At 52.6% G+C, this 27426-nt stretch overlaps 1 protein-coding gene across 1 annotated transcript in view; it reads left to right on the top strand.

Annotated features, from left to right (window-relative positions):
• Positions 1 to 27426, top strand: part of PIP4K2B (phosphatidylinositol-5-phosphate 4-kinase type 2 beta) — an 82345-nt gene that overhangs the window by 37904 nt on the left and 17015 nt on the right. Inside the window, exon 8 of the mRNA XM_075350107.1 lies at positions 5655 to 5907. Within this exon, the coding sequence (XP_075206222.1) occupies positions 5655 to 5907 (253 nt within the window). The remainder of the gene's footprint in view (positions 1 to 5654; positions 5908 to 27426) is intronic.

Raw genomic sequence — 27426 nt, 5'->3', positions numbered from 1 at the left:
GCCCAGACAAAACAAACCCCAACATACCAAGGGACAGTCGGGGTTTTCGGTCTTTTCAAGGCTCGGGCAGGTCCCATTTCTCCTCGTCCAAAGAGGACTCAAAAGGATCAGAGGAGCTCAGTTTCTTGGCGGGCTCAGTCACGCCCAAAAAAGACAGCCTGAAAACCCGCGTCCAAGAGGCTTCCTCATGACTTGCGGCCTCCTCTCTCCGCATCCTCGGTCGGTAGCAGGCTCTCCCGCCTTGGCGATATTTAGCTGTCACAGGTCAAAGACCGTTGGGTGAGAGACATTCTGTCTCACGGGTACAGGATAGAGTTCAGTTCTCGTCCTCCAACTCAATTCTTCAGAACTTCTCCACCTCCCGACCGAGCCGATGCTCTTCTCCAGGCGGTGGGCACTCTAAAGGCACAACGAGTGGTGACCCCCGTTCCTCTTCAGGAACAAGGTCACGGTTTTTTACTCCGAATTATTTGCGGTGCCAAGAAAGGACGAGTATTTCCGTCCCGTTCTGGATCTAACACGGCTCAACCAGCTCGTGAACACCAGGCGGTTCCGGATGTAATCCCCCCGCTCCGTCATCGCCTCAATGTTTCAAGGAAATTTCCTAACATCGATAGACGTCAAGGATGCTTATCCCCACGTGCCGATTGATCCAGAGCTCCAGCGTTTCTACGCTTTGTTATAAGACGCGAACACCTTCAGTTCGTAACTCTGCCTTCCGGCTGGCGATAGCCCCACAGGTCTTCGCTAAGGTCATGGCAGCAGTAGTACCAGTCCTGCAATCTCAAGGTCACTCTGTGATCCCGTATTTGGGAGATCTACTTGTCAAGGCACCCTCTTAAGGAACATGCCAACACAGCCGAACGTTGCGCTGGAGACTCTCCAGAGTTTCGGGTGGATCATCAACTTTTCAAAGTCAGATCCGACCCCGGGCCAATCACTAACATATCTAAGCATGGAGTTTCATACTCTCTCAGCGATAGTGAAGCTTCCGCTAGACAAACAGCGTTCACTACAGACAAGGCTGCAATCTCTCCTTAGGATCAGTCGCACACATTGAGACTCCTCATGCACTTCTCACGTAAGATGGTAGCAATGGCGGCAGTCCCTTTCGCGCAGTTTCATCTGCGTCCACTACAATGGGACATTCTCCGCCAATGAGACGGGAGGTCGACGCCCATCGACAGACGTCTCCCTTTCTCAGGCGGCCAAAGAATCTCTACGGTGGTGGCTTCTTCCCACCTCATGGTCAGAAAAAAGGTCCTTCCTACCCCCATCCTGGGCGGTAGTTACGACAGGCACGAGTCTATCAGAGTGGGGAGCAGTTTTTCTCTACCACAGGGCTCAAGGTACGTGGATTCAGCAAGAGTCCACCCTTCAGATCAATGTTCTGGAAATCAGAGCAGTGTATCTTGTCCTACAAGCCTTCCAGCAGTGGCTGAAAAGCAAGCACATCCGAATTCAGTCGGATATCTCCACAGCGGTGGCATACATCAACCACCACGGAAGAACACGCAGCCGGCAAGCCTTCCAGGAAGCCGGCGGATTCTGACGTGGGTGGAAGACACGGCATCCACCATATCCGCAGTTCACATCCCAGGCGTGGTAAACTAGGAAGCAGACTTCCTCAGTCGCCAGGGTATGGACGCAGGGGAATGGTTTCTTCACCCGGACGGGTTTCAGGAGATCTGTCGCCGCTGCGGGATGCCGGACGTCGACATAATGGCGTCACGGCACAACAACATTGTCCCGGCTTCATAGCACAGTCTCACGATCATCGAGCTCTGGCGGCGGACGCCTCAGTTCAACATTGGTCGCAGTCCCGGCTACCTTATGTGTCCCACCTCTGGCATTGTTGCCCAGAGTGCTGCGCAAGATCAAGTCCGACTGTCGCCGCGCCATTCTCGTCGCTCCAGATTGGCCGAGGAGGTCGGGGTTCCCGGATCTGTGGTACCTCACGGTAGGCCAACCGTGGGCACTACCAGACCGACTAGACTTGCTGTTTCAAGGGCCCTTTTTTCCATCTGAACTCTGCGGCCCTGAACATGACGGTGTAGCCATTGAGTCCTGGATCATAGCGTCTTCAGGATTATCTCAGGAGTGGTTGTCACCATGACGCAGGCCAAGAAGCCAACGTCCGCCAAGATCTACCACAGATCGTGGAAGATATTCTTATCTTGGTGCTCTGCTCAAGGAGTTTCTCCCTGGCCATTTGCATCGCCTATTTTTCCTTCCTTCCTACAATCTTGGTTGGAAAATGGTTGGTCGCTCAGCTCCCTTAAAGGACAAGTCTCAGCGCTATCTGTATTTTTTCAGAAACGCCTAGCCGACTTCCGCAGGTACGCACGTTCCTGCAGGGAGTTTGTCTTCTCATCACTCCGTACAAGCGGCCGTTAGAGCTCTGGAGTCTGAACAAGGTTCTAATGACTCTCTTGAAGCCGCCTTTCGAGCCTTTGAAAGTTGTTTCCCTTTTCCGTCTTTCACAGAAAGTGGCCTTTCTAGTAGCGGTCACGTCTCTTCAGAGAGTGTCCGAGCTAGCAGCGCTGTCATGCAAATCTCCATTCCTGGTCTTCACCAGGACAAGGGGGTTCGGCGTCCGATTCCGGACTTTCTCCCTAAGGTGGTATCCCACTTTCATCTCAATCAAGATATCACCTTACCTTCTTTGTGTCCTCATCCAGTCCATCAATTTGAAAAGGATTGCATCTGTTGGATCTGGTGAGAGCACTCAGGATCTACATTCCCGCACGGCGCTCCTGTGCCGCCCGGATGCACTCTTTGTCCTTGTCGCTGGTCAGCGTAAAGGGTCGCAAGCTTCCAAATCCACCCTGACTCGGTGGATCAAGGAACCAATTCTTGAAACCTACCGTTCTGCTAGGCTCCCGGTTCCCTCAGGGCTGAATGCCCATTCTACCAGAGCCGTGGGTGCGTCCTGGGCATTACGGCACCAGGCTACGGCTCAGCAGGTGTGCCAGGCACCTACCTGGTCGAGTCTGCACACTTTTACCAAGCATTATCAGGTGCATACCTACGCTTCGGCAGACGCCAGCCTAGGTAGACAAGTCCTTCAGGCGGCGGTTGCCCACCTGTACGAAAGGGCTGTTTGACGGCCCTACCACGAGGTATTCTTTTACCCACCCAGGGACTGCTTTTGGACGTCCCAATTGTCTGGGTCTCCCAATGGAGCGACAAAGAAGAAGGGAATTTTGTTTACTTACCGTAAATTCCTTTTCTTCTAGCTCCAATTGGGAGACCCAGCACCCGCCCTGTTTTCTTAGGGTTTTTTTCGGTACACATGTTGTTCATGTGAATGGTTGCAGTTCTCCGATGTTTCTTCGGATTGAATTGGTCTTTAAACCAGTTATTGGCTTTCCTCCTTCTTGCTTTTGCACTAAACTGGTGAGCCAGTGATCCCACTGGGGGTGTATAGCCAGAAGGGGAGGGGCCTTACACTTTTGAGTGTAATACTTTGTGTGGCCTCTGGAGGCAGTAGCTATACACCCAATTGTCTGGGTCTCCCAATTGGAGCTAGAAGAAAAGGAATTTACGGTAAGTAAACAAAATTCCCTTCTTTTCTCTGCCAGAATTGATCAGTCAATGTCAAAATTCTCAATTCCTGGCCAAAATCAGTCTTCAGTGAAGACTTTCCCATTACTAAGATAGGAGATGGCGGTTGGTGCTGATGAGATTTTATGTAGATAGAAGAGGAATGAGCCAGAGGCAAAAGAAGGAGCTAGAGACAGAGAGAGGAGCTATATGCAGAGCTCCGCCCCTATTCTATCTACATAGGAAATGTCAGTTGGTGCTGATGAGATTTCTACCTAAAATAGGGGCAGAGCTCTGCCTCCTCCCTCTATCTACATAGAATCTCATCAGCTTCAACTGCCATCTCTGCTCTCAGTAATGGCAAAGTCTTCACTGACTACAGATTTTACCTCAGAATTGACAATTTTGATAATGACTGATCAATTCTGGCAGAGAAAGAAGCAGATTTGTCTGCTAAGATATATTACAAAGTTGCTCATCATTTGCATATCATTAGCATGTCTGTCCATCCTGAGATTTCCATAATTCCACAATTGTTCTTCCTTGGTGTAATATAAATGTTGAGTGGTGCATTTGTTGTGCAGACAATCCAGCACAGTACATTTCCTTCATGGATCTACAGGGTTAAATAGTAACCAAAAATTATGGTTTTTGACTGGGTTGAGGACCATTCATCATTGCCTTTTAAACATCAGATCAAATGTTTAGTGTATCAATGATAACCATGAAATGAAAAAGTGAACGCAGTAGATGGTTTGTCATACACTACACAGGTACAAGTGGATCACGGCCCTAATCTCAGTAGTCCTCCCTGCAGGGATACTGTGTGACAACCATCACTGACAGATCTGCCCGAGCATGCTGCAGTCATAAGAATAGGAATCGTTTAGCCTTCCTTCTCCTATTTATGTCCAAAAGCTGCAATAGATATAGCTGGAATAGATTACTTCCATTAGGCCTAAAGCCTGCTTTACACCTTACAATTTCGCATACGATATCGTATGCGATGTGACCCGCCCCATCGTATGTGCAGCACTTTCAATTTGTTGACCGCGTAGCACAAATAATTCTTTCCCGTCACACGTACTTACCTACCATATGACCTCGATGTGGGCGGCGAACGTCCACTTCCTGGAGTGGGAGGGACGTGCGACGTCACGCGGCAGTCGGCCAATAGAAGCAGAGGGGCGGAGATGAGCGGGAAGTAAACATCCCGCCTACCTCCTTCCTTCCGCATTGCCGGCAGGAGCCGCGGGACGCAGGTAAGCTGCTGTTCATCGTTCCCAGGGTGTCACAAACTGCGACGTGTGCTGCCCCGGGAACATTGAACAACCTGACGTTCAATTTTTAGTAATTGAACGACGTGCATGCAGTCAACGTTTTTAACGTTCAATCGCACGGAGGTATCACACGCTACAATGTAACTAACGATGCCGGATGTGCGTCACTTACAATGTGACCCCGCCGACACATAAATTGTAGCGTGTAAAGCCCGCTTTAGACACACGGCATGAAAATTGCAGCAGCGAGTGGACTGTGAAAAAACATCGCATTCCACTCAGACCAATATTACCCTTTTTGCCAGCACCCATGAGCGATTATTTTCTCAGCCCTAATTGGACCGAGAAAACAATCACAGCATGCTGCAACTATAATGCGATCCAGGTTTCTCTCGCACCCATTCAAGGCTATGGGGCGAGAGAAAAATCGCACTCTCAGTACAACTGTGTACCGCAAGTGCAGGGCGAGAATGGCAATAGCCGGCTACGGAGGAGAGAGGGAGATAAATCCCTCCCGCCTCGCCCCTCCTCAGTGCCGGCCCGTCCCCCGCAGCTGTGGTCCGATCACACCTCAGTCGCAGTGACACTTGCATGACACTCGGCTCCCGCTGTGCTGCTAGCATGAACAGAGTGTCATGCGAGGATCACAGTAGTCCCCCGTGTGGCCCTGGCCTTACTAGAATACTTCATAATTCGGAAAACTCATTCACTTTTCTGGTACTGCTAAACGCTGCAGTTTTTTTTGTGTGGCAAAAATGCACATTGTGACCAAGCCCTTACGGTAAATTATAGATGACCAAGTCTAATGTCTAATTCCTTTTCTTGCAGTTCCTGTCTGTACTTAAGATAATGGATTACAGTCTCTTGGTGGGCTTACATGATGTAGATCGTGCAGAGCAGGAAGAGATGGAAGTGGAAGAACGAGCCGAGGAAGAGGAGTGTGAAGATGGCACTGGCAACCCCATATGTTCATATGGCACGCCACCAGATAGTCCAGGGAATCTGCTAAACTGCCCTCGCTTCTTTGGGCCTGGTGAATTTGACCCGTCCGTGGATGTTTATGCAATGAAGAGCCATGACAGTGAGTACCTTCATGTGACCTCTTCTGTCTTGATTTCAGTGAGGGTTTTTTTCTTTGTCGCTCCATTGGGAGACCCAGACAATTGGGTGTATAGCTATTGCCTCTGGAGGCCACACAAAGTATTACACTTAAAAGTGTAAGGCCCCTCCCCTTCTGGCTATACACCCCCAGTGGGATCACTGGCTCACCAGTTTTGTGCTTTGTGCGAAGGAGGCAACACATCCACGCATAGCTCCACTTTTTAGTCAGCAGCAGCTGCTGACTATGTCGGATGGAAGAAAAGAGGACACATATAGTGTCCCCAGCATGCTCCCTTCTCACCCCACTGTATGTCGGAGGTGTTTGTAAGGTTGAGGTACCCATTGCGGGTACGGCGGCAGGAGCCCACATGCTGATTCCTTCCCCATCCCTTTTTACAGGGCTCTGGGTGAAGTGGGATTTACCGGTCTCCAGGCACTGAGACCGTGCTCCATCTACAGCCCCTGGAGAAGATGCTGGATGGAGCGGAGTACATCAGGGACATGGCCCTGCTTCCTCAAGGTACTCTGTGTCCCCGTGCATTTGGCGCTCACACCGCAGCATGCTGGGTGTTGTAGTGCGCCGGGGGACATCAGCGCTGCGGCGCCTGTGCCATGGCCTCATTCAGCTTTGCTGAAGCAGGCTCACTTATGGGAATGGGTCGCGCCGGCCGCTGGGACTGCGGCGCGGCTGGCACTTGTAGTGCGCCGGGGACTTCAGCGCGGCCTGCGCTTTTACGGCGGCCGCGCTGATAACTAGAGTCCCCGGCTTTTGCGGCCTGCTTCCGTTCGTTCCCGCCCCCAGACCTGCCAGTCAGGAGAGGGGCGGGACACTGGCCACTTCCAGGAATCGCTCGCGCCGGCCGCTGGCAGCGGCGCGGCTGGCACTTGTGGTGCGCCGGGGACTTCAGCGCGGCCCGCGCTTTTACGGCGGCCGCGCTGATAACTAGAGTCCCCGGCTTTTGCGGCCTGCTTCCGTTCGTTCCCGCCCCCAGACCTGCCAGTCAGGAGAGGGGCGGGACGCTGGCCACTTCTATGAATCGGTCGCGCCGGCCGCTGGAAGCGCGGCTGGCACTTGTGGTGCGCCGGGGACTTCAGCGCGGCCAGCGCTTTTACGGCGGCCGCGCTGTTAACTCGAGTCCCCGGCTTCTGGGCCTAGTCTCCCTTCGTTACCGCCCACAGCCCTGACAGTCAGGGTAGGGGCGTGACGCTGCATAGAGCAGAGCTGAGAGCTGGAGTATGTTTTGCATACTCCACCCCTCTCACTGTGTGCACTGTGAATCCGGATTCCCGCACTTTCTCAGGCACGCCCACGGCTTCCTTCTCTACAAGGACACCGGCAGCCATTAGTGTCAGTTTCTGTACGATACAGAGACAAGTGTGGAAGACCCTGGCATTCTGATAGTCACACAATCGCTGTGACAGGCGTTAAGCAGCACCTGTGGTGCTAACCCCACTAGTGCAGAAGTGCACTTATAGATATGCTTGTACTATATACATTGCACTGTTTGCTCGCACGTTGTATATACCCTACTGGATTATGCGGAGGAGTTATCAGCATATTCTCTGTGTAAAACAAAGGTGCAGAACCACATGTTTTTCTATACAGCTGGTACAGCATGTACGGCTACACGGCCGGCAGGTTACATAGACTCCCATTGTATGCACTAATGGCCAGGGGATGAGGACGGTGTCTGCAGTATTTACTGACAGATTTTCTGAGACTATGGCTATGATACTAGAAGCCTAGCAGTCCGGACATGTCTCTCACAATATGGGCACTGTTGAATCATTGATCCATGGCCCCCCTCAGTGTGAATAACTAACAGCTCCGGGAATGTCACACGCATCCCAGAGTCACGGCTCTGCACGGACGTCAGTCCCAGACAGCCTAAGTGGGCTCGCTATGAGCGGCCTCGGTTTCATCAGGGTCCTAACAGAAGGACTCGCTGTGTAATGAGGCGGAAGTAGCGGCTCAGGATTCTGATCCTGAGACCGCTCTCAATCTGGATACACCTGATTGTGACGCCATAGTAAATAATCTTATAGCGTCCATCTATAGAATGTGGGTTATTTCTCACAGCTCCTCCAGTGGAGGAGTCAGCTTCACGTATTTTTCTGGACCACTCTGCCTTCAGAGAGGCAGTCCAGGAACACCACGCTTATCCAGATATGCGCTTCTCCAAACGGCTTAGGATACACGTTATCCCTGTCCCCTGACTTGGTCAAGGACTGGACCCAATGTCCCGAGCGGCATCCTCCAATCTCCAGGCTTGTAGCTAGATCCATAGTTGCAGTGGGAGATGGAACTGCAAACTCAAAGATGCCACTGACAGACAGATGGATCTCTGGTCGAAAGCCGTCTATGAGGCTGTCGGCGCACCGTTGGCTCCGGCATTCTCTCCCTTGGGGCACTCCAAGCTATTTCAGCTTGTCTTACACAGATTGACACGGTTACACGTACATCTGTGCCGCAGGTGGCATCCTTAACCTCTCAAATGTCTGCATTTGTTTCTTACGCGATTCAGGTTGTCCTGGACTCTGCGAACCGTGCGGCGGTAGCCTCCGCTACTCCGTGTTTTTAAGCAGAGCCTGGTCTGATCGTTAAGTGAATGGAAGGCAGATTCTGCTTCCAAAAAAGGTTGCCTAACCAGTTGCCTTTTTCTGCTGACCGACTGTTTGGTGAGCGTTGGATGTAACCATCAAACAGTCCAGGGGTAAGGATTCATCCTTTCCTCAGCCCGGACACAACAAACCCCAACAGAGCAAGAGGCAGTCGGGGTTTTCGGCCTTTTCGAGGCTCGGGCAGGTCCCATTTTTCCTCGTCCAATGTGGACTCAAAAGGATCAGAGGAGCTAAGATTCTTAGCGGGCTCAGTCTCGCCCAAAAAAGCGACAGTCTGAAAACCCGCTTCCAAGGCGGCTTCCTCATGACTTGCGGCCTCGGTCGGTAGCAGGCTCTCCCGCCTTGGCGATATTTAGCTGCCATAGGTCAATGACCATTGAGTGTGAGACATTCTGTCTCACGGGTACAGGATAGAGCTCACTTCTCGTCCTCCAACTCGATTCTTCAGAATTTCTCCACCTCCCGGCCGGGCCGCTGCTCTTCTGCAAACAGGGTGCACTCTATAGGCAGAAAGAGTGATGACCCCCGTTCCTCTTCAGGAACAAGGTCACGGTTTTTACCCCAAATTCTTTGCGGTACCTATAACAACGGGCCGTTCCGTCCCGTTCTGGATCTAAAAATGCTCAGCAAGCTCGTGGACACCAGGCGGTTCCGGATGGAATCCCTCCGCCATGTCATCGCCTCAAGGTCCCAAGGATATTTCCTAGCATCATTAGGCATCAAGGATGCTTATCCACACGTGCCGATTGATCCAGAGCACTAGCGTTTCTACGCTTCGTTATAGGAGACGAACACCCTCTGTTCGTAGCTCTACCTTCCGGCTAGCGACAGTCCAACTGGTCTTCGCCAAGGTCAGAGTCCTGCACTCTCAGGGTCACTCTGTGGTCCCGTATTTAGACAATCTACTTGTCAAGGCACTCTCTTAGGAAACATGCCAACACTGCCCGAACGTTGCGCTGGAGACTCTCTAGAGTTTTGGGTGGATCATCAACTTTTTAAAGTCAGATCCGACCCCGACCCTATCGATAACATATCTAGGCATAGAGTTTCTTACTCTCTCAGCGATGGTGAAGCTGCCGCTAGACAAACAGCATTCACTACGGGCTGCAAGCTCTTCTTTAAGAACCAGTCGCACACATTGAGACGCCTCATGCACTTCCTACGTAAGATGGTAGCAATGGAGGCAGTTCCTTTCGCGCAGTTTTACTGCGTCCACTACAATGGGACATTCTCCGCCAATGGGACGAGGAGTCGACGTCCCTCAACAGAGTCGTCGTTCTTTCTCAGGCGGCCAAGGAATCTCTACGGTGGTGGCTTCTTCTCACCTCTTGGTCAAAAAGAAGGTCCTTCCTATCCCCGTCCTGGGCGATAGTTACGACAGACGCGAGTCTATCAGGGTGGGGAGCAGTTTTTCTCCACTACAGCGCTCAGGGTACGTGGACTCAGCAAGAGTCCACTCTTCAGATCAATGTTCTTGAACACAGAGCAGTGTATCTTGCCCTACAATCCTTCCAACAGCGGCTGGAAAGCAAGCATATCCGACTTCAGTCGGACAGCTCCACAGCGGTGGCATACATCAACCACCAAGGTAGAACGCGCAACCGGCAAGCCTTCCAGGAAGTCCGGCAGGTTCTGATGTGGGTGGAAGACACGGCATCCACCATATCCACAATTCACATCCCAAGTGTGGAAACTAGGAAGCTGACTTCCTAAGTCGCTGAGGTGTGGCCGAAAGAGTATGGTCTCCTCACCCGGACGGGTTTCAGGAGATCTGGCGCCGCTGACAGAGGCCGGACGTCGATCTAATGGCGTCACGGCACAACAACAATGTGCCAGCTTCATGGCACGGTTTCACAATCATCGAGCTCTGGCGGCAAACGCCTTAGTTCAGCATTGGTCGCAGTTCCAGCTACCTTAGGTGCCACCTCTGGCATTGTTGCCCAGAGTACTGCGCTAGATCAAGACCGACTGCGGCCGCGCCATCCTCGTCGCTACAAATTGGCCGAGGATGTTGTGGTACTCGGTTCTGTGGTGCCTCACGGTAGGCTAACCGGGGGCACTACCAGACCAATCAGACTGGCTGTCTCAAGGGCCATTCTTCCATTTGAATTCTACGGCCCTCAACCGGATGGTGTGGCATTGAGTCCTGGAACCTAGTGTCGTCAGGATTACCTCAGGACGTGGTTGCCACCATGAGACAGGCTAGCATACCAACGTCCGCCAAGATTGACCACAGGACGTGGAAGATGTTCTTATCTCGGTGCTCGGCGCAGGGTGTTTCTCCCTGGCCGGTTGCATCGTCTATGTTTCCTTCCTTCCTGCAATCTAGGTAGGAAAATGGGTTGTCGCTCAGTTCCCTTTAGGGACAAGTCTCAGCGCTATCTGTATTTTTTCAGAAACGACGACTTCCTCAGGTACGCACGTTCCTACGGGGAGTTTGTCTTCTCAGCACTCCGTACAAGCGGCCGTTAGAGCCCTGAGATCTGAACAAGGTTCTAATTGCTCTCCAGATGCCGCCTTTCGAGCCTTTGAAGGATGTCTCCCTTCCCGTTTTTCACGGGAAGTGGCCTTCTAGTAACGGTCTCGTCTCTTAGGAGAGTTTCCGAGCTAGCAACGCTCTCATACAAACTCCCTTCCTGGTCCTTCACCAGGACAGGGTAGTTCTGCGTCCGGTTCCGGAATTTCTCCCTAAGGTGGTATCCCATTTTCATATCAATCAGGATATCACCTCACCTTCTTTGTGTCCTCGTCCAGTCCATCAATTTCAGAAAGATTTGCATCTGTTGGTTCTGGTGAGAGCACTCAGGTTCTACTTCCCGCATGGCGCTCCTGCGCCACCCGGATGCACTCTTTGTCCTTGTCGCTGGTCGGCGTAAACAGTCGCAAGCTTCCAGATCCACCCTTGCTCGGGGGCTCGAGGAACCAATTCTTGAAACCTACAGTTCTACTGGGCTTCTGGTTCTCTCAAGGCCGAAGGCCCATTCTACCAGAGCCGTGGGTGCATCCTGGGCATTACGGCACCAGGCTACGGCTCAGCAGGTGTGTCAGGCACCCACCTGGTCGAGTCTACTTACTTTTACCAAGCATTATCAGATGCATACCTACGCTTCGGCAGACGCCAGCCTAGGTAGATAAGTCATTCAGGCGGCGGTTGGCCACCTGTAGGAGAGGGCCGTTTGACGGCCCTATCATGAGGTATTCTTTTACCCACCCAGGGATTGCTTTTGGACATCCCAATTGTCTGGGTCTCCCAATGGAGCGACAAAGAAGAAGGGAATTTTGTTTACTTACCGTAAATTCCTTTTCTTCTAGCTCCAATTGGGAGACCCAGCACCCGCCCTGTTTTCTCGGGGTTTTTCTGTTTTTTCGGGTACACATGTTGTTCATGTGGTATGGTTCAGTTCTCCGATGTTTCCTCGGATTGAATTGGTCTTTAAACCAGTTATTGGCTTTCCTCCTTCTTGCTTTGGCACTAAAACTGGTGAGCCAGTGATCCCACTGGGGGTGTATAGCCAGAAGGGGAGGGGCCTTACACTTTTAAGTGTAATACTTTGTGTGGCCTCCAGAGGCAATAGCTATACACCCAATTGTCTGGGTCTCCCAATTGGAGCTAGAAGAAAAGGAATTTACGGTAAGTAAACAAAATTCCCTTCTTTTTTTTTTTAATATTTTAGTATAGTTATTTTTACTTTATTTTCATAGGGAGTCAGTCTATAGATATATGGACAAGACCATCAATTTAATAAACAGCGTCATTTAAAGGATTTGTCTGCATTTTCAACTATTTCTAATGTTGCGAAAACTCCTTTTAAAACGAATCTGACTGCAGGTTTTTGCTATGTAATCTGAAGACTGCAGGAGATGTGCACTGAAACGTAGATTTCAGTGATGTCATTTATTAGGCTTTTTGTTGTGCTGGTTAACTTATTATATAGATTCTTTCACCTGGTAATGATCACTGCCAGGACTTAGGCTATGTGCACACAGTGCGTTTTTCTCGGCGTTTTTGCGCGTTTTTCGGGTGCGTTTTTGGCCTCAAAACTGCATGACTTTGCTTCCCCAGCAAAGTCTATGAGTTTTCATTTTTGCTGTCCCCACACAGCGTTTTTTTTTTCAGCTGCGTTTTTGTGGTGACCACAAAAGCGCAGCATGTCAATTATTCCCGCGTTTTTCACTGCGCTTTTCATCCATTGAGTTCAATGGGATGTTGAAAGACGCAATGAGAAACGCAAATAGCTGCGTTTTGGTGCGTTTCTAAGACCAAAAACGCAGCTATAAACGCAGGAGGTGGGTAGTAAAGTGACGTGTACAGGAAGAGGATTCCTTCTGTCAGTAAACACAGAAGCGTGAATCCTCCCGGTACCGTCACCGTCGCTTCCATCTCCCGTCCTGTGCATGTCAGCTCCGTGCGGCGCCATGTCTGGGCGGGAGGTGGAAGCGGCTGCGAAAACAAAAGTTAACAGTAGAAAAAAAAAAAAAAAAAGTTATACTCACCTGTCTGCAGACTCCCGGTGCCATGCCCGCTCCCATCTCCTCCCGGTCCCGCCGCGCTGGCTGTGTGCAGTCTCCCCGGGTGCGTATGCCTGCAGGATGCAGGACCTGGCGATGGATCACCTGATGCAGTCACCTGACGCATCAGGTGATCGTAAGTATCGCGGTGATGCGTGCGCCCGGCCCGTATCAGCGGATGCGTCAGGAGACTTCATCCCTGATTACCGGCAGCTGCTGCAGCGATCGGACAGGATCAGACTCCCGCCCCATCGCTGCAGGAGCTGCCGGTAATCAGCACATAAGTGAGTATTATTATTATTTTTTTTTTTTGCACCGATGCATCAGCTGATTGTATAATTGGCTTTTATACAATCAGCTGATGTGTGATGGGATTCAGGCACTTGATCCTGACACATCATCTGATCGCTTTGCCTTCCAGCAAACCGATCAGATGATACTGGATCCGGATTGGACGGCGCGGGACCCTGACCCAGGATTACTGCGGAGGGGGGTTCTTTATTTCAATAAAGATGGAGTCACTAATTGTGTTGTGTTTTATTTCTAATAAAAATATTTTTCTGTGTGTTGTGTTTTTGTTTTATCTTTACTAGAAATTCATGGTGGCCATGTCTAATATTGGCGTGACACCATGAATTTCGGGCTTAGGGCTAGCTGATAATATACAGCTAGCCCTAACTCCATTATTACCTAGCTAGCCACCTGGCTTCAGGGCAGCTGGAAGAGTTGGATACAGCGCCAGAAGATGGCGCTTCTATGAAAGCGCCATTTTCTGGGGTGGCTGCGGGACTGCAATTCACAGCGGGGGTGCCCAGAAAGCATGGGTACCCTGCACTGTGGATTCCAATCCCCAGCTGCCTAGTTGTACCCGGCTGGACTCAAAAAGTGGGCGAAGCCCACGTCATTTTCTTCATCGTTCCTTATGGGAGACCCAGACCACGGGTGTATAGCTTCTGCCTCCGGAGGACACACAAAGTACTACACTCAAACGTGTAGCTCCTCCCTCCTAGCATATACACCCCCTGGTAGCCAGTCCTAGCCAGTTTCAATGCTTTGTGTTCAGGAGGTCACACACACACATGCATCCTCTGATTTTTGATTTTTTGTATTTCAAAGATTTGGAAGAAAAGCGGGTCCAATCTGGACTCCCGGCATATCCCTTCTCACCCCACTGTGTCGGCGGTGCTGTTAAGGTTGATTTTACAAGGCTGGAGCCTTCACATGCCGCGCTCCTTCACCATCCCCTGGGGCTCTGGCTTGAAGTGGGAGCCAACACGGTTCTCACTGCTTTGCAGGAGACCGGTCTCCATCCGCAGCCCTGTTCAGGATTCTGCCGGATGGAGCGTTTAACCCCCCCCAGGGACATGGCCCTGCGTCTCAAAAGCTAAGTATTGAGACGTCTTTACCACAGAAAGTGGTCTTTCCAGGGGTCCCTTGTACTTTATTTATTGGGGGGAGTGTGTTATATGTCTGTGGTAACATTTCCGGCCGGTTCTCCAGCTTTCACTGGAGAACCGCGCCGATGGTGCCTGCACGCTGGCCGCATGTTTAAATCTAGGCCCCGGCTTCGCCTGAGGCCTAGTTTCGGTTTCACTGCCCCTGCATATTAGTTATGCAGAGGGACAGTGTGGCTCCGCCCAGCGGCTGTGCAGCACAGGGAACGGATACTCCTCACTGAGGAGAGATTCCCTCCCCTGTCTACATCATTTGCCCGCTCTCAGAGTAGGCCCCGCCCCCTCTCCTCGCTCCGGTCGCCATTTTATCAGCGTTCTCAATGTCTGCATAGGCACAGAGATACCACATTGTGACAAATGGGGGCCTGGGCTGGGGGACTGGAGGGCACAGAAATGTATGTTAAACGGTCTGGCAAGCCACAACCTCCAGTTGTGCAGCTGCTTATATTCTCTGTTTATATACTCTGTTGGGGGTCGTTCTGGAGATGCATTCCCTCACAGAGCCCCCACTTCTGCAGCATGTCTCACATCAGAGCAAGGCTGCAAGACTGTTCTTAATATGCACTGCATGTAGACTCGTACTGCCTGTACTGAGCACATAACACAGTGGTCCCTCAGCCTGGAGGCTCATCAGTGGTCCCTCCAGCTGCTCCGGTGGTGCTGAGCATGCATTAGCCCCCTTCAGGGCGCTTCTGCTGCTACGGCTTGCTCAGCAAGCTCTCAGAGGACTCTTCATCTGGTCTCAGTCCCCGTCCTCCTAAAATGGAGACGCAGGGTCCCCTGTCCTCCCCGTCCCGCAGCTCTGATTCACGAGCTGACTCACTGGACGAGGAGGGTGTCTTTACTGGGGGCTCGGACGCTACTTAATGTGCCATTGATCTGTCCAAAGGTGATGCAGATGCTAATGATTTGATTGCGTCCATTATATTTGTACTGGACCTCAATCCGCCTGTATCAGGGGAGTATCCCCCTCTGGCAGAAAGGCATCAGTATACCTTACAGAGAACAAGGAGTGTGTTCCTTAACCACTCCAGTTTTCCGCCCACTGGACCAAGCCCAGAGCCTGTCCTGACAGAGGCTCCCAAAGCGTGGTTCTGATGACTGTTTCCCCCTTCCACCACAGGTGGTCAAGGAGTGGGCTCATTCACCAAGGGTGGTCCCTCCGGTGTCTCGTATTTCAGCCCGGATAGTTGTATCAGTGGCTGACGGCACCTCTCTAAGGATCCCACTGTACATTAATTCTGTACTTGACCTCAATCCGCCAGTATCAGAGGAACAACCCTCTCTGGCAAAAAGGCACCAGTTTACCTTGCCTAAGAGAACAATGAGTGTGTTACTTAACCACTCCAGTTTTCAGGCCACTGTGACCAAGCCCAGGGTCTGCTCTGGCAAACGCTTCCCAAAGCGTGGTTCTGAGGGCAGTTTTCCCTTTCCAACAGAGGTGGTCAAGGAGCGGGCTCATTCACCATAGGTGGTCCCTCCGGTGTTTAGACTCTCAGCCCGGACCGTTGTATCAGTGGCTGATGGCTCCTCACTTACGGCTTTGCTGTCCGCCAGGTTGTCCTTCTGGCCAAATCTGTATGGAGGCGGCAAGGGCCTCGTTCTCCCCAGCTCTTGCAGCAGTGCGGCTTTCAAAGCCATCTCTGCTTCTCTGGAGGAGATGCATTCCCTCACAGGGACTCTTTGCCCGAAATGGTTGCCTTAACTTCCAGACTTCAGTCTTTTCATCCTATGCCATGTCTGCCATGCTGGAGACTCTCACCGCACTGCGGTGGCCTCGGCTAATTTCCTCGCTATCCGCAAGCTCCTGTGGCTTCGGAAGTGGAGGGCGGATGCTTCTAAAGAAGTTCCTTGCTGGGCTCCCTTTGGCTGGGACCAGACTATTCGGGAACAACTGGATGAAATTATTAAGGAAGCTCTTGGCGGGAAGAGTTCTTCCATGCCACAAACCTAAACCAGGAAACCTGTCCAGGGCAGGAATCAGTCGAGGTTTCGTTCTTTTCGTTCCTCCATCTGATCGTTCTCTAAGCCCTCGGCCTCGTCCACTGGCTCAGCCAAGGATCGTAAACCCAAATGGCGCACGAGAAGACCGCAGGAGATGCTGCCACTAAGTCAGCCTCCTCCTGGCTATCTGGCCACGCCAGCAACGTCCTTGGTCGGTGGCAGGCTCTCCCACTTTGGCGACGTATGGTTTTTAACACGTCTCCGATCAGTGGGTGCGAGATACCATCTCCCACGGCTACAGGATAGAATTCTATCCAGCCCGCCAAACAGATTTTTTCTCCAACTCCCCCCTGCTCCAAGGCTGCCGCCTTCTCACAGGCTGTGGCATTTTTGCAGGCCACTGGAGTAATTGTACCGGTTCCCGACTGGGAACGGTTCTGAGATTTCTGCTTAAATCTATTCCTAGTACCCGAAGAGGGCGATGCCTTCCGACCTGGATCTCCAGCTTCTCAAGCATGTTCAGGTGCGGCATTTTCGCATGGAGTCTCGGCGATCAATCAATGACCCAAGGAGATTCCCTAGCATCCATCGACATCAGAGATGCCTATCTGCATGTGCCAATCGCAGTTTCACACCAGCGTTGGCTACGTTTTGCATTCAGAGTGGTCCAATTCGTGGCTCTTCCCTTGGGGTTAGCCACGGCCCCTTGAGTATTCTCAAGGTCGGGGCAGCTGTGATTGCGGTCCTGCACCTCTAGGGGTTGGCAGTGATCCTTTTGTCCTGGACAGCCTTCTAGTCTGGGCTTCATCCAGTGCAAACTGTTAGCGGAGCGCCTTGCTCACTCTCGGACGCATCCTTCAGGCGCCAATTCGGGTGGTTTGTCATTTTGTCCAAGCCCCACTCTGACTTCGACCCAGAAGTTCATATTCCCAGGGACGCAATTCGAGACTCTGTCGGCACTTGTGAAGCTGCCCTTAGTCAAACAGCAGTCCCTCCGCTGGCGGTCAACGTCGTTCCATCAGGCACCTAATACAGGTGCTGGATCAGATGGTGGTGTCAATGGAAGCGATCCCCTTGCCCAGTTCCATCTGCGTCCTCTGCGGCTGGATATTTTCCGCTGTTGGAACAAGCGGACTTCTCCTTCCACGGGGTGGTGGCTTCGCCACAGACCAGGGGCTCGTTTCAGTGGTGGCTTCGGCCCCTCTGTCTCAGGGACGCCCCTTCCTGGCTCAGTCCCGGGTGATCCTCACCAAGATGCTAGTCTATCCGGCTGGGGAGCAGTATATCTCCACCATGGAGCGCAGGGCACTTGGACTCGGTCCGAATTAGCCCTCTGGATCAACGTGCTGGAAATCAGAGCTGTGTTTCTAGCTCTCTAAGCCTTTCGCCATCTGTTGGCGGCCAGGCACATTCGAGTCCAGTCAGACAACGCTACAGCATTTGCCTACATCAACCTCCAGGGCGGGACACTCAGCCGCCTGGCAATGTTGGAGGTTCATCGCATTCTTCAGTGGACGGAGGACTCCTAGTCCACCATATCCGCAGCCCACATCTCAGACATGGAAAACTGGGAGGCTGATTGTCTCAGCCGTCAAACCGTGGCTCCACGATCCTCAGGTTTTTGCGGCAGACGCACTGGTTCAAGTTTGGTCCCAGCTTCGTCTGTCTTACGTGTTTCACCCTCTAGTGCTTGCCCAGAGTCCTGCGCAAGATCAGAAAGGAGGGCCGTCGGGTCATTCTCATTACTCCAGACTGACCCAGGCAAGCTTGGTACCCTGACCTGCTCCGTCTGTCCGTAGAGATGCCATAGCATCTCCCGGACTGTCCAGACCTTCTCTCACGAGGTCCGTCTTTCCGACAGAACCTGCGGCTCTCAGATTGACGGCGTGGCGTTTGAGTCATGGATCTTGACGACTGCTGGTATCCCTCCTGAAGTCATCTCCACTATGACTCGAGCTCGGAAGTATCCTTTGGCCTTTTGGCCTTGCCGACCTTCCTGTCCCTTCTACAGTCCGGTCTGCATCTTCTGGCGCTGTATCTAACTTTTCCAGCTGCCCTGGTGACTGTGGCTCGCTGGGTAATAATGGGGTTAGGGCTAGCTGTATATTATCAGCTGGCCCTAAGCCCGAAATTCATGGTGTCACGCCAATATTAGACATGGCCACCATGAATTTCTAGTAAAGATAAAAAAAACACAACACACAGAAAAATATTTTTACTAGAAATAAAACACAACACAATTAGTGACTCCATCTTTATTGAAATAAAGAGCCCCCCTCCGCGGTAATCCTGGGTCAAGGGTCCTGCGCCGTCCAATCCGGATCCAATATCATCTGATCGGTTTGCTGGAAGGCAAAGCGATCAGATGATGTTCAGGTTCTAGGATGTTAATCACATCACACATCAGCTGATTGTATAAACGGCTTTTATACAAATCAGCTGATGCATCGGTGCAAAAAAAAAAATACACACTTATGTGCTGATTACCGGCAGCTCCTGCAGCGGAGTCTGATCCCGTCCGATCGCTGCAGGAGCTGCCGGTAATCGAGGATGAAGTCTCCTGACGCATCCGCTGATGGGTTAAGCCAGCCGGGCGCCAAAAAGCTGGCAACACCGCGAGAATTACGATCAGCTGACGCGTCAGGTGACTGCATCAGGTGATCCATCGCCAGGTCCTGCAGGCATACGTACCCGGGGAGACTGCAGACAGCCGGAGCGGCGGTACCGGGAGGAGGAGCTGGGAGCGGGCATGGCACCGGGAGTCTGCAGACAGGTGAGTATGACAGTTTTTTTTTTTTTTTTTCTACTGTTCACTTTTGTTTTCGCAGCTGCCTCCACCTCCCGCCCAGCCATGGCGCCACACGGCAGCAGACATGCACAGGACTGGAGGTGGAAGCGGCGGTGACGGTACCGGGAGGATTCACGCTTCTGTATTTACTGACAGAAGGAATACCCTTCCTGTACATGTCACTTTACTACCCACCTCCTGCGTTTATCGCTGCGTTTTTGGTCTTAGAAACGCACCAAAACGCAGCTATAATAACAATTTGCGTTTCTCATTGCGTCTTTCAACATCCCATTGCACTCAATGGATGAAAAACGCGGTGAAAAACGCGGGAATAGTTGACATGCTGCGTTTTTGTGGTCACCACAAAAACACAGCTGAAAAAAAACGCTGTGTGCAGACAGCAAAAATGAAAACTCATAGACTTTGCTGGGGGACGCAAAGTCATGCAGTTTTCTGGGCAAAAACGCACCCGAAAAACGCGCAAAAACGCACTGTGTGAACTTACCCGTCACGACGTCGTTCCATCAGGCACCTAATACAGGTGCTGGATCAGATGGTGGTGTCAATGGAAGCGATCCCCTTGCCCAGTTCCATCTGCGTCCTCTGCGGCTGGATATTTTCCGCTGTTGGAACAAGCGGACTTCTCCTTCCACGGGGTGGTGGCTTCGCCACAGACCAGGGGCTCGTTTCAGTGGTGGCTTCGGCCCCTCTGTCTCAGGGACGCCCCTTCCTGGCTCAGTCCCGGGTGATCCTCACCAAGATGCTAGTCTATCCGGCTGGGGAGCAGTATATCTCCACCATGGAGCGCAGGGCACTAGGACTCGGTCCGAATTAGCCCTCTGGATCAACGTGCTGGAAATCAGAGCTGTGTTTCTAGCTCTCTAAGCCTTTCGCCATCTGTTGACGGCCAGGCACATTCGAGTCCAGTCAGACAACGCTACAGCGTTTGCCTAAATCAACCTCCAGGGCGGGACACTCAGCCGCCTGGCAATGTTGGAGGTTCATCGCATTCTTCAGTGGACGGAGGACTCCTAGTCCACCATATCCGCAGCCCACATCTCAGACATGGAAAACTGGGAGGCTGATTGTCTCAGCCGTCAAACCGTGGCTCCACGATCCTCAGGTTTTTGCGGCAGACGCACTGGTTCAAGTTTGGTCCCAGCTTCGTCTGTCTTACGTGTTTCACCCTCTAGTGCTTGCCCAGAGTCCTGCGCAAGATCAGAAAGGAGGGCCGTCGGGTCATTCTCATTACTCCAGACTGACCCAGGCAAGCTTGGTACCCTGACCTGCTCCGTCTGTCCGTAGAGATGCCATAGCATCTCCCGGACTGTCCAGACCTTCTCTCATGAGGTCCGTCTTTCCGACAGAACCTGCGGCTCTCAGATTGACGGCGTGGCGTTTGAGTCATGGATCTTGACGACTTCTGGTATCCCTCCTGAAGTCATCTCCACTATGACTCGAGCTCGGAAGTATCCTTTGGCCTTTTGGCCTTGCCGACCTTCCTGTCCCTTCTACAGTCCGGTCTGCAGCTAGGACTATCCCTCAATTCCCTTAAGGGACAGGTCTCGGCTCTGTCAGCGTTGTGCCAGCGGCGTATCGCCCGGCTGGTCCAGGTGCGCTCCTTCATGCAGGGCGCATCTCTCATTATTCCACCTTACCGGCGGCCTTTGGAGCCCTTGGACCTTAATTCGGTCCTCACGGTTTCCGGAAACCCCCCTTTGAGCTTCTTAGGGAGGTTTCTTTGTTTAGTCTTTCACAGAATGTGGTCTTTCTAGTGGCCATAACTTCACTCAAGGGAGTCTCTGTTTTGGCCGCACTCTCTTCGGAGTCCTCCTTCATCAAGACAAGGTGGTTCTCCGTCCGACTCCGGACTTTCTCCCTAAGGTGGTTGCTGCTTCCACCTTAACCGGGGCATTTTTTCCTGCCTTCCTTTTGTCCGGCTCCTGTTCATCGCTTTGAAAGGGCGTTGCATACTCTGGATCTGGTGCGGGCGCTACGGATCTATGTGTCTCGCACCGCTGTTCTTAGGCGGTGCACCTCTCCTTTGTGCTGACCGCTGGTCAGCGTAAGGGCCTCTCGGCATTTAAGCCGACCCTGGCTCGTTGGTTTAGGTCGGCCTTTTTTCCGATACCTACCAGTGTACTCAAGTGCCTCTCCCGCCGGGGATCAAGGCACATTTGATCAGAGCTGTCGGTCCCTCTTAGGCTTTCAGGCCCAGGCTACGGCTCAGCAGGTCTGTCAGACTGCCACTTGGACTAGTCTGCATTCCTTTTCGAAGCACTACCAAGTGCATGCTCTTGCTTCGGCAGATGCGAGCTTGGGCAGACGCATCCTTCAGGCGGCTGTCGCCCATTTGTGAAGTTAGGTTTCGCCTACTTCTCAGTTTTTCTGTTTATTCCCACCCATGGACTGCTTTGAGACGTCCCATGGTCTGGGTCTCCCATAAAAAACGATGAAGAAAAAGAGAATTTCTTTGTCGCTCCATTGGGAGACCCAGACAATTGGGTGTATAGGCTATGCCTCCGGAGGCCGCACAAAGTATTACACTAAAAGTGTAACGCCCCTCCCCTTCTGCCTATACACCCCCCGTGCTCCCACGGGCTCCTCAATTTCTCCCTCAGCTCCTCCGGTGGAGGAGTCAGCTTCTCAGCAGGAGAAATTCCGTTTCAGGTTTCCCAAGCGTACACCGAGTATGTTTCTGGACCACTCTGATTCAGAGAGGCAGTCCAGAATCACCATGATTGTCCAGATAAGCGTTTTTCTAAGCGCCTTAAGGATTCACGTTATCCCTTTCCCCCTGACGTGGTCAAAGGTTGGACTCAGTGTCCCAAAGTGGACCCTCCAATCTCCAGACTGGCGGCTAGATCCATACTTGCAGTGGAAGATGGGGCTTCACTTAAAGATGCCACTGACAGGCAGATGGAGCTCTGGTTGAAATCCATCTATGAAGCTATCGGCGCTTCTTTTGCCCCAGCATTCGCAGCCGTATGGGCGCTATAAGCTATCACAGCAGGTCAAGCGAAAATTGACGCAGCCACGCGCACGTCCGCGCCGCAGGTGGCGTCCATAACCACTCAGACGTCGGCATTTGCGGCTTACGCTATTAATGCTGTCCTGGACTCTGCGAGCCGTACGGCGGTTGCATCCGCCAATTCGGTGGTACTCCGCAGGGCCTTGTGGCTACGGGAATGGAAGGCAGATTCTGCTTCCAAAAAGCGCTTAACCAGTTTGCCAATTTCTGGCGACCGATTGTTTGGCGAGCGTTTGGATGAAATCATCAAACAATCCAAGGGGAAGGATACATCCTTACCCCAGCCCAAACCGAACATACCCCAACAGAGGAGGGGGCAGTCGAGGTTTCGGTCCTTTCGGGGCGCGGGCAGGTCCCAATTCTCCTCGTCCAAAAGGCCTCAGAAAGTTCAAAGGAACTCTGATTCATGGCGGTCTAAGTCACGTCCTAAAAAGACCACCGGGGGTGCCGCTACCAAAGCGGCTTCCTCATGACTTTCGGTCTCCTCAATCCGCATCCTCTGTCGGTGGCAGGCTTTCCCGCTTTTGCGACACCTGGCTGCCATGGGTAAAAGACCGTTGGGTGAGAGACATTCTGTCTCACGGTTACTAGATAGAGTTCACCTCTCGTCCCCCGACTCGATTCTTCAGGTCATCCCCGCCTCCCGAGCGAGCCGATGCTCTTCTGCAGGCGCTGGGCACTCTGAAGGCAGAAGGAGTGGTGGTCCCTGTTCCTCTTCAGCAACAGGGTCACGGTTTTTACTCCAACCTGTTTGTGGTCCCAAAGAAGGACGGGTCTTTCCGTCCTGTCCTGGACCTGAAACTGCTCAACAAACACGTAAAGACCAGGCGGTTCCGGATGGAATCCCTCCGCTCCGTCATCGCCTCAATGTCCCAAGGAGATTTCCTTGCATCAATCGATATCAGAGATGCTTATCTCCACATACCGATTGCTCCAGAGCACCAGCGCTTCTTGCGCTTCGCCATAGGAAGCGAACACCTGCAGTTCGTGGCACTGCCGTTCGGCCTGGCAACAGCCCCACGGGTTTTCACCAAGGTTATGGCTACTGTAGTAGCGGTCCTCCACGCTCAGGGTCACTCGGTGATCCCTTACTTGGACGATCTGCTGATCAAGGCACCCTCTCAAGAGGCATGCCAACACAGCCTCGACGCTACTCTGGACACTCTCCAGAGTTTCGGGTGGATCATCAATTTTCCAAAGTCAGATCTGACACCGACCCAATCGCTGACATATCTTGGCATGGAGTTTCATACCCTCTCAGCGATAGTGAAGCTTCCGCTGATCAAGCAGCGTTCACTACAGAAAGGGGTGCAATCTCTCCTTCAAGGTCACGCACACCCCTTGAGGCGCCTCATGCACTTCCTGGGGAAGATGGTGGCAGCAATGGAGGCAGTCCCTTTCGCGCAGTTTCACCTGCGCCCTCTTCAGTGGGACATCCTACGCAAATGGGACAGGAAGCCGACGTCCCTCGACAGGAACGTCTCCCTCTCTCAGGCGACCAAAGCTTCCCTTTGGTGGTGGCTTCTTCCCACTTCATTATCGAAGGGGAAATCCTTCCTCCCCCATCCTGGGAGGTGGTCACGACGGACGCGAGTCTATCAGGGTGGGGAGCGGTTTTTCTCCACCACAGGGCTCAGGGTACGTGGACCCAGCAAGAGTCCTCACTTCAGATCAATGTTCTGGAAATACGGGCAGTGTATCTTGCCCTGAAAACGTTCCAGCAGTGGCTGGAAGGCAAACAGATCCGAATTCAGTCGGACAATTCCACAGCGGTGGCATACATCAACCACCAAGGCGGCACACGCAGTCGGCAAGCCTTCCAGGAAGTCCGGCGGATTTTGATGTGGGTGGAAGCCACGGCCTCCACCATCTCTGCAGTTCACATCCCAGGCGTGGAAAACTGGGAAGCAGATTATCTCAGTCGCCAGGGCATGGACGCAGGGGAATGGTCCCTTCACCCGGACGTGTTTCAGGAGATCTGTTGCCGCTGGGGGGTGCCGGACGTCGACCTCATGGCGTCCCGGCACAACAACAAGGTACCGACGTTCATGGCACGGTCTCAAGATCCCAGAGCTATGGCGGCAGACGCCTTTGTTCAGGATTGGTCGCAGTTTCAGCTCCCTTATGTGTTTCCTCCGCTGGCACTGTTGCCCAGGGTGTTACGCAAGATCAGGGCCGACTGCCGCCGCGTCATCCTCGTCGCTCCAGACTGGCCGAGGAGATCGTGGTACCCGGATCTGTGGCATCTCACGGTCGGCCAACCGTGGGCACTACCAGACCGACCAGACTTGCTGTCTCAAGGGCCGTTTTTCCATCTGAATTCTGCGGCCCTCAACCTGACTGTGTGGCCATTGAGTCCTGGATCCTAGCGTCTTCAGGATTATCTCAAGAGGTCATTGCCACTATGAGACAGGCTAGGAAACCAACGTCCGCCAAGATCTACCACAGGACGTGGAAAATTTTCCTGTCGTGGTGCTCTGCTCAGGGTTTTTCTCCCTGGCCTTTTGCCTTGCCCACTTTTCTGTCCTTCCTTCAATCTGGACTGGAAAAGGGTTTGTCGCTCGGCTCCCTTAAGGGACAAGTCTCAGCGCTCTCTGTGTTTTTCCAGAAGCGCCTAGCTAGACTTCCACAGGTACGCACGTTCCTGCAGGGGGTTTGTCACATCGTTCCTCCTTACAAGCGGCCGTTAGAACCCTGGGATCTGAACAGGGTGCTGATGGTTCTGCAGAAACCACCATTCGAGCCAATGAGGGATATCTCTCTCTCACGCCTTTCACAGAAGGTGGTTTTCCTAGTAGCAGTCACCTCTCTTCGGAGAGTGTCTGAGCTAGCAGCGTTGTCGTGCAAAGCCCCTTTCCTGGTGTTTCACCAGGACAAGGTGGTTCTGCGTCCGGTTCCGGAATTTCTCCCTAAGGTGGTATCCCCCTTTCATCTCAATCAGGATATCTCCTTACCTTTTTTTTTTTTTTTTGTCCTCATCCAGTTCACCAATGTGAAAAGGATTTGCACTTGTTAGATCTGGTGAGAGCACTCAGACTCTACATTTCTCGTACGGCGCCCCTGCGCCGCTCGGATGCACTCTTTGTCCTTGTCGCTGGCCAGCGTAAAGGGTCACAGGCTTCCAAATCAACCCTGGCTCGGTGGATCAAGGAGCCAATTCTCGAAGCTTACCGTTCTGCTGGGCTTCCGGTTCCCTCAGGGCTGAAGGCCCATTCTACCAGAGCCGTGGGCGCTTCCTGGGCTTTGAGGCACCAGGCTACGGCTCAGCAGGTGTGTCAGGCGGCTACCTGGTCGAGCCTGCACACTTTCACGAAACACTATCAGGTGCATACCTATGCTTCGGCGGATGCCAGCCTAGGTAGACAAGTCCTTCAGGCGGCGGTTGCCCACCTGTAGGAAGGGGCCGTTTGACGGCTCTATTACGAGGTATTATTTTACCCACCCAGGGACTGCTTTTGGACGTCCCAATTGTCTGGGTCTCCCAATGGAGCGACAAAGAAGAAGGGAATTTTGTTTACTTACCGTAAATTCCTTTTCTTCTAGCTCCAATTGGGAGACCCAGCACCCGCCCCTGTTTTTTTGTGTACACATGTTGTTCATGTTGAATGGTTTCAGTTCTCCGATATTCCTTCGGATTGAAGTTACTTTAAACCAGTTTATAATTTTTTTTTCCTCCTTCTTGCTTTTGCACCAAAACTGAGGAGCCCGTGGGAGCACGGGGGGTGTATAGGCAGAAGGGGAGGGGCGTTACACTTTTAGTGTAATACTTTGTGCGGCCTCCGGAGGCATAGCCTATACACCCAATTGTCTGGGTCTCCCAATTGGAGCTAGAAGAAAAGGAATTTACGGTAAGTAAACAAAATTCCCTTCTTTGTTACTTACCGTAAATTATTTTTCTTATAGTTCCGACATGGGAGACCCAGCACCCTCCCTGTTGCCTGTCGGCAGGTTTCTTGTTCCGCGTGTTATCACCGGCTGTTGTTGTAGACAGAGGTTCCGGTTGTTCCGGGTTTTGCTCTGTCTCTACTTGTGGGTGGATGTCCTCCTTCAGCTTTTGCACTAAACTGGCTAGGACTGGCTACCAGGGGGTGTATATGCTAGGAGGGAGGAGCTACACGTTTGAGTGTAGTACTTTGTGTGTCCTCCGGAGGCAGAAGCTATACACCCGTGGTCTGGGTCTCCCATGTCGGAACTATAAGAAAAAGAATTTCTTCAGCGCTCTATTGGGAGACCCAGACGATTGGGGTATAGCTACTGCCCTCTGGAGGCCACACAAAGCACTACATTAAAAGTGCAAGGCCCCTCCCCCTCTGGCTATACCCCCCCCGTGGTATCACGGGTTCTCCAGTTTTAGCTTTGTGTGCGAAGGAGGTCAGACATTCCATGCATAGCTCCACAGTTTTTAGTCAGCAGTAGCTGCTGACTATTTCGGATGGAAGAAAAGAGGACACATATAGTGTCCCCAGCATGCTCCCTTCTCACCCCTGGATGGTGTTGTAAGGTTGAGGTACCTATTGCTGGTACAGGGCTGGAGCCTGACATGCTGTTTTCCTTCCACATCCCCTGGTAGGGCTCTGTGGAAGTGGGATCCTGCCGGCCTCTCAGCTCTGATGCCGGGCTCCATCCACAGACCCATTAGAACCTGATGGAGACGGAGCAGGAGTACGATCAGGGACAGGCCCTGCATCATACAGGTACTCTGTGTCCCCGGCAGGCACAGACACACTCCGGGCTGGCTGGGTGTTGTAGTGCGCCGGGGACCGCAACGTGGAGTTGGTGTCCCTACAGATTACTGGGGGACTTTTTTGTGTATGGGAACGCAGCGCCGACCCCCTCTGGACCGGGCGGCGCTGCTGTGACTTGTGGTGCGCCGGGGATCCGCCGTCCGCGCTTTTACGGCGGCGGCGGTGATAAATTTAGTCCCCGGCTTTTTGGGCCTAGGACGCCGGCAGCTCCGTTTCGTTCCCGCCCCCACCCTGTCATTCAGGGTAGGGGAGAGACGCTGTTCGCTAGCAGCGACGAGGGCTGGAGCCTGATTTACATGCTCCAGCCCTCTCACTTGGCACAGAGGGAAGCAGGCTTCCCGCTCTTGGCCAGGAACGCCCAGGGCCCGCCCCCCTTCCTCTCTCGAGACGCCGGCAGCCATTACAT

Source organism: Anomaloglossus baeobatrachus, chromosome 5 (genome assembly GCF_048569485.1).
Source record: "Anomaloglossus baeobatrachus isolate aAnoBae1 chromosome 5, aAnoBae1.hap1, whole genome shotgun sequence".
Classification (NCBI taxonomy): domain Eukaryota; kingdom Metazoa; phylum Chordata; class Amphibia; order Anura; family Aromobatidae; genus Anomaloglossus; species Anomaloglossus baeobatrachus.
This window is presented reverse-complemented; position numbering and strand designations above follow the sequence as displayed.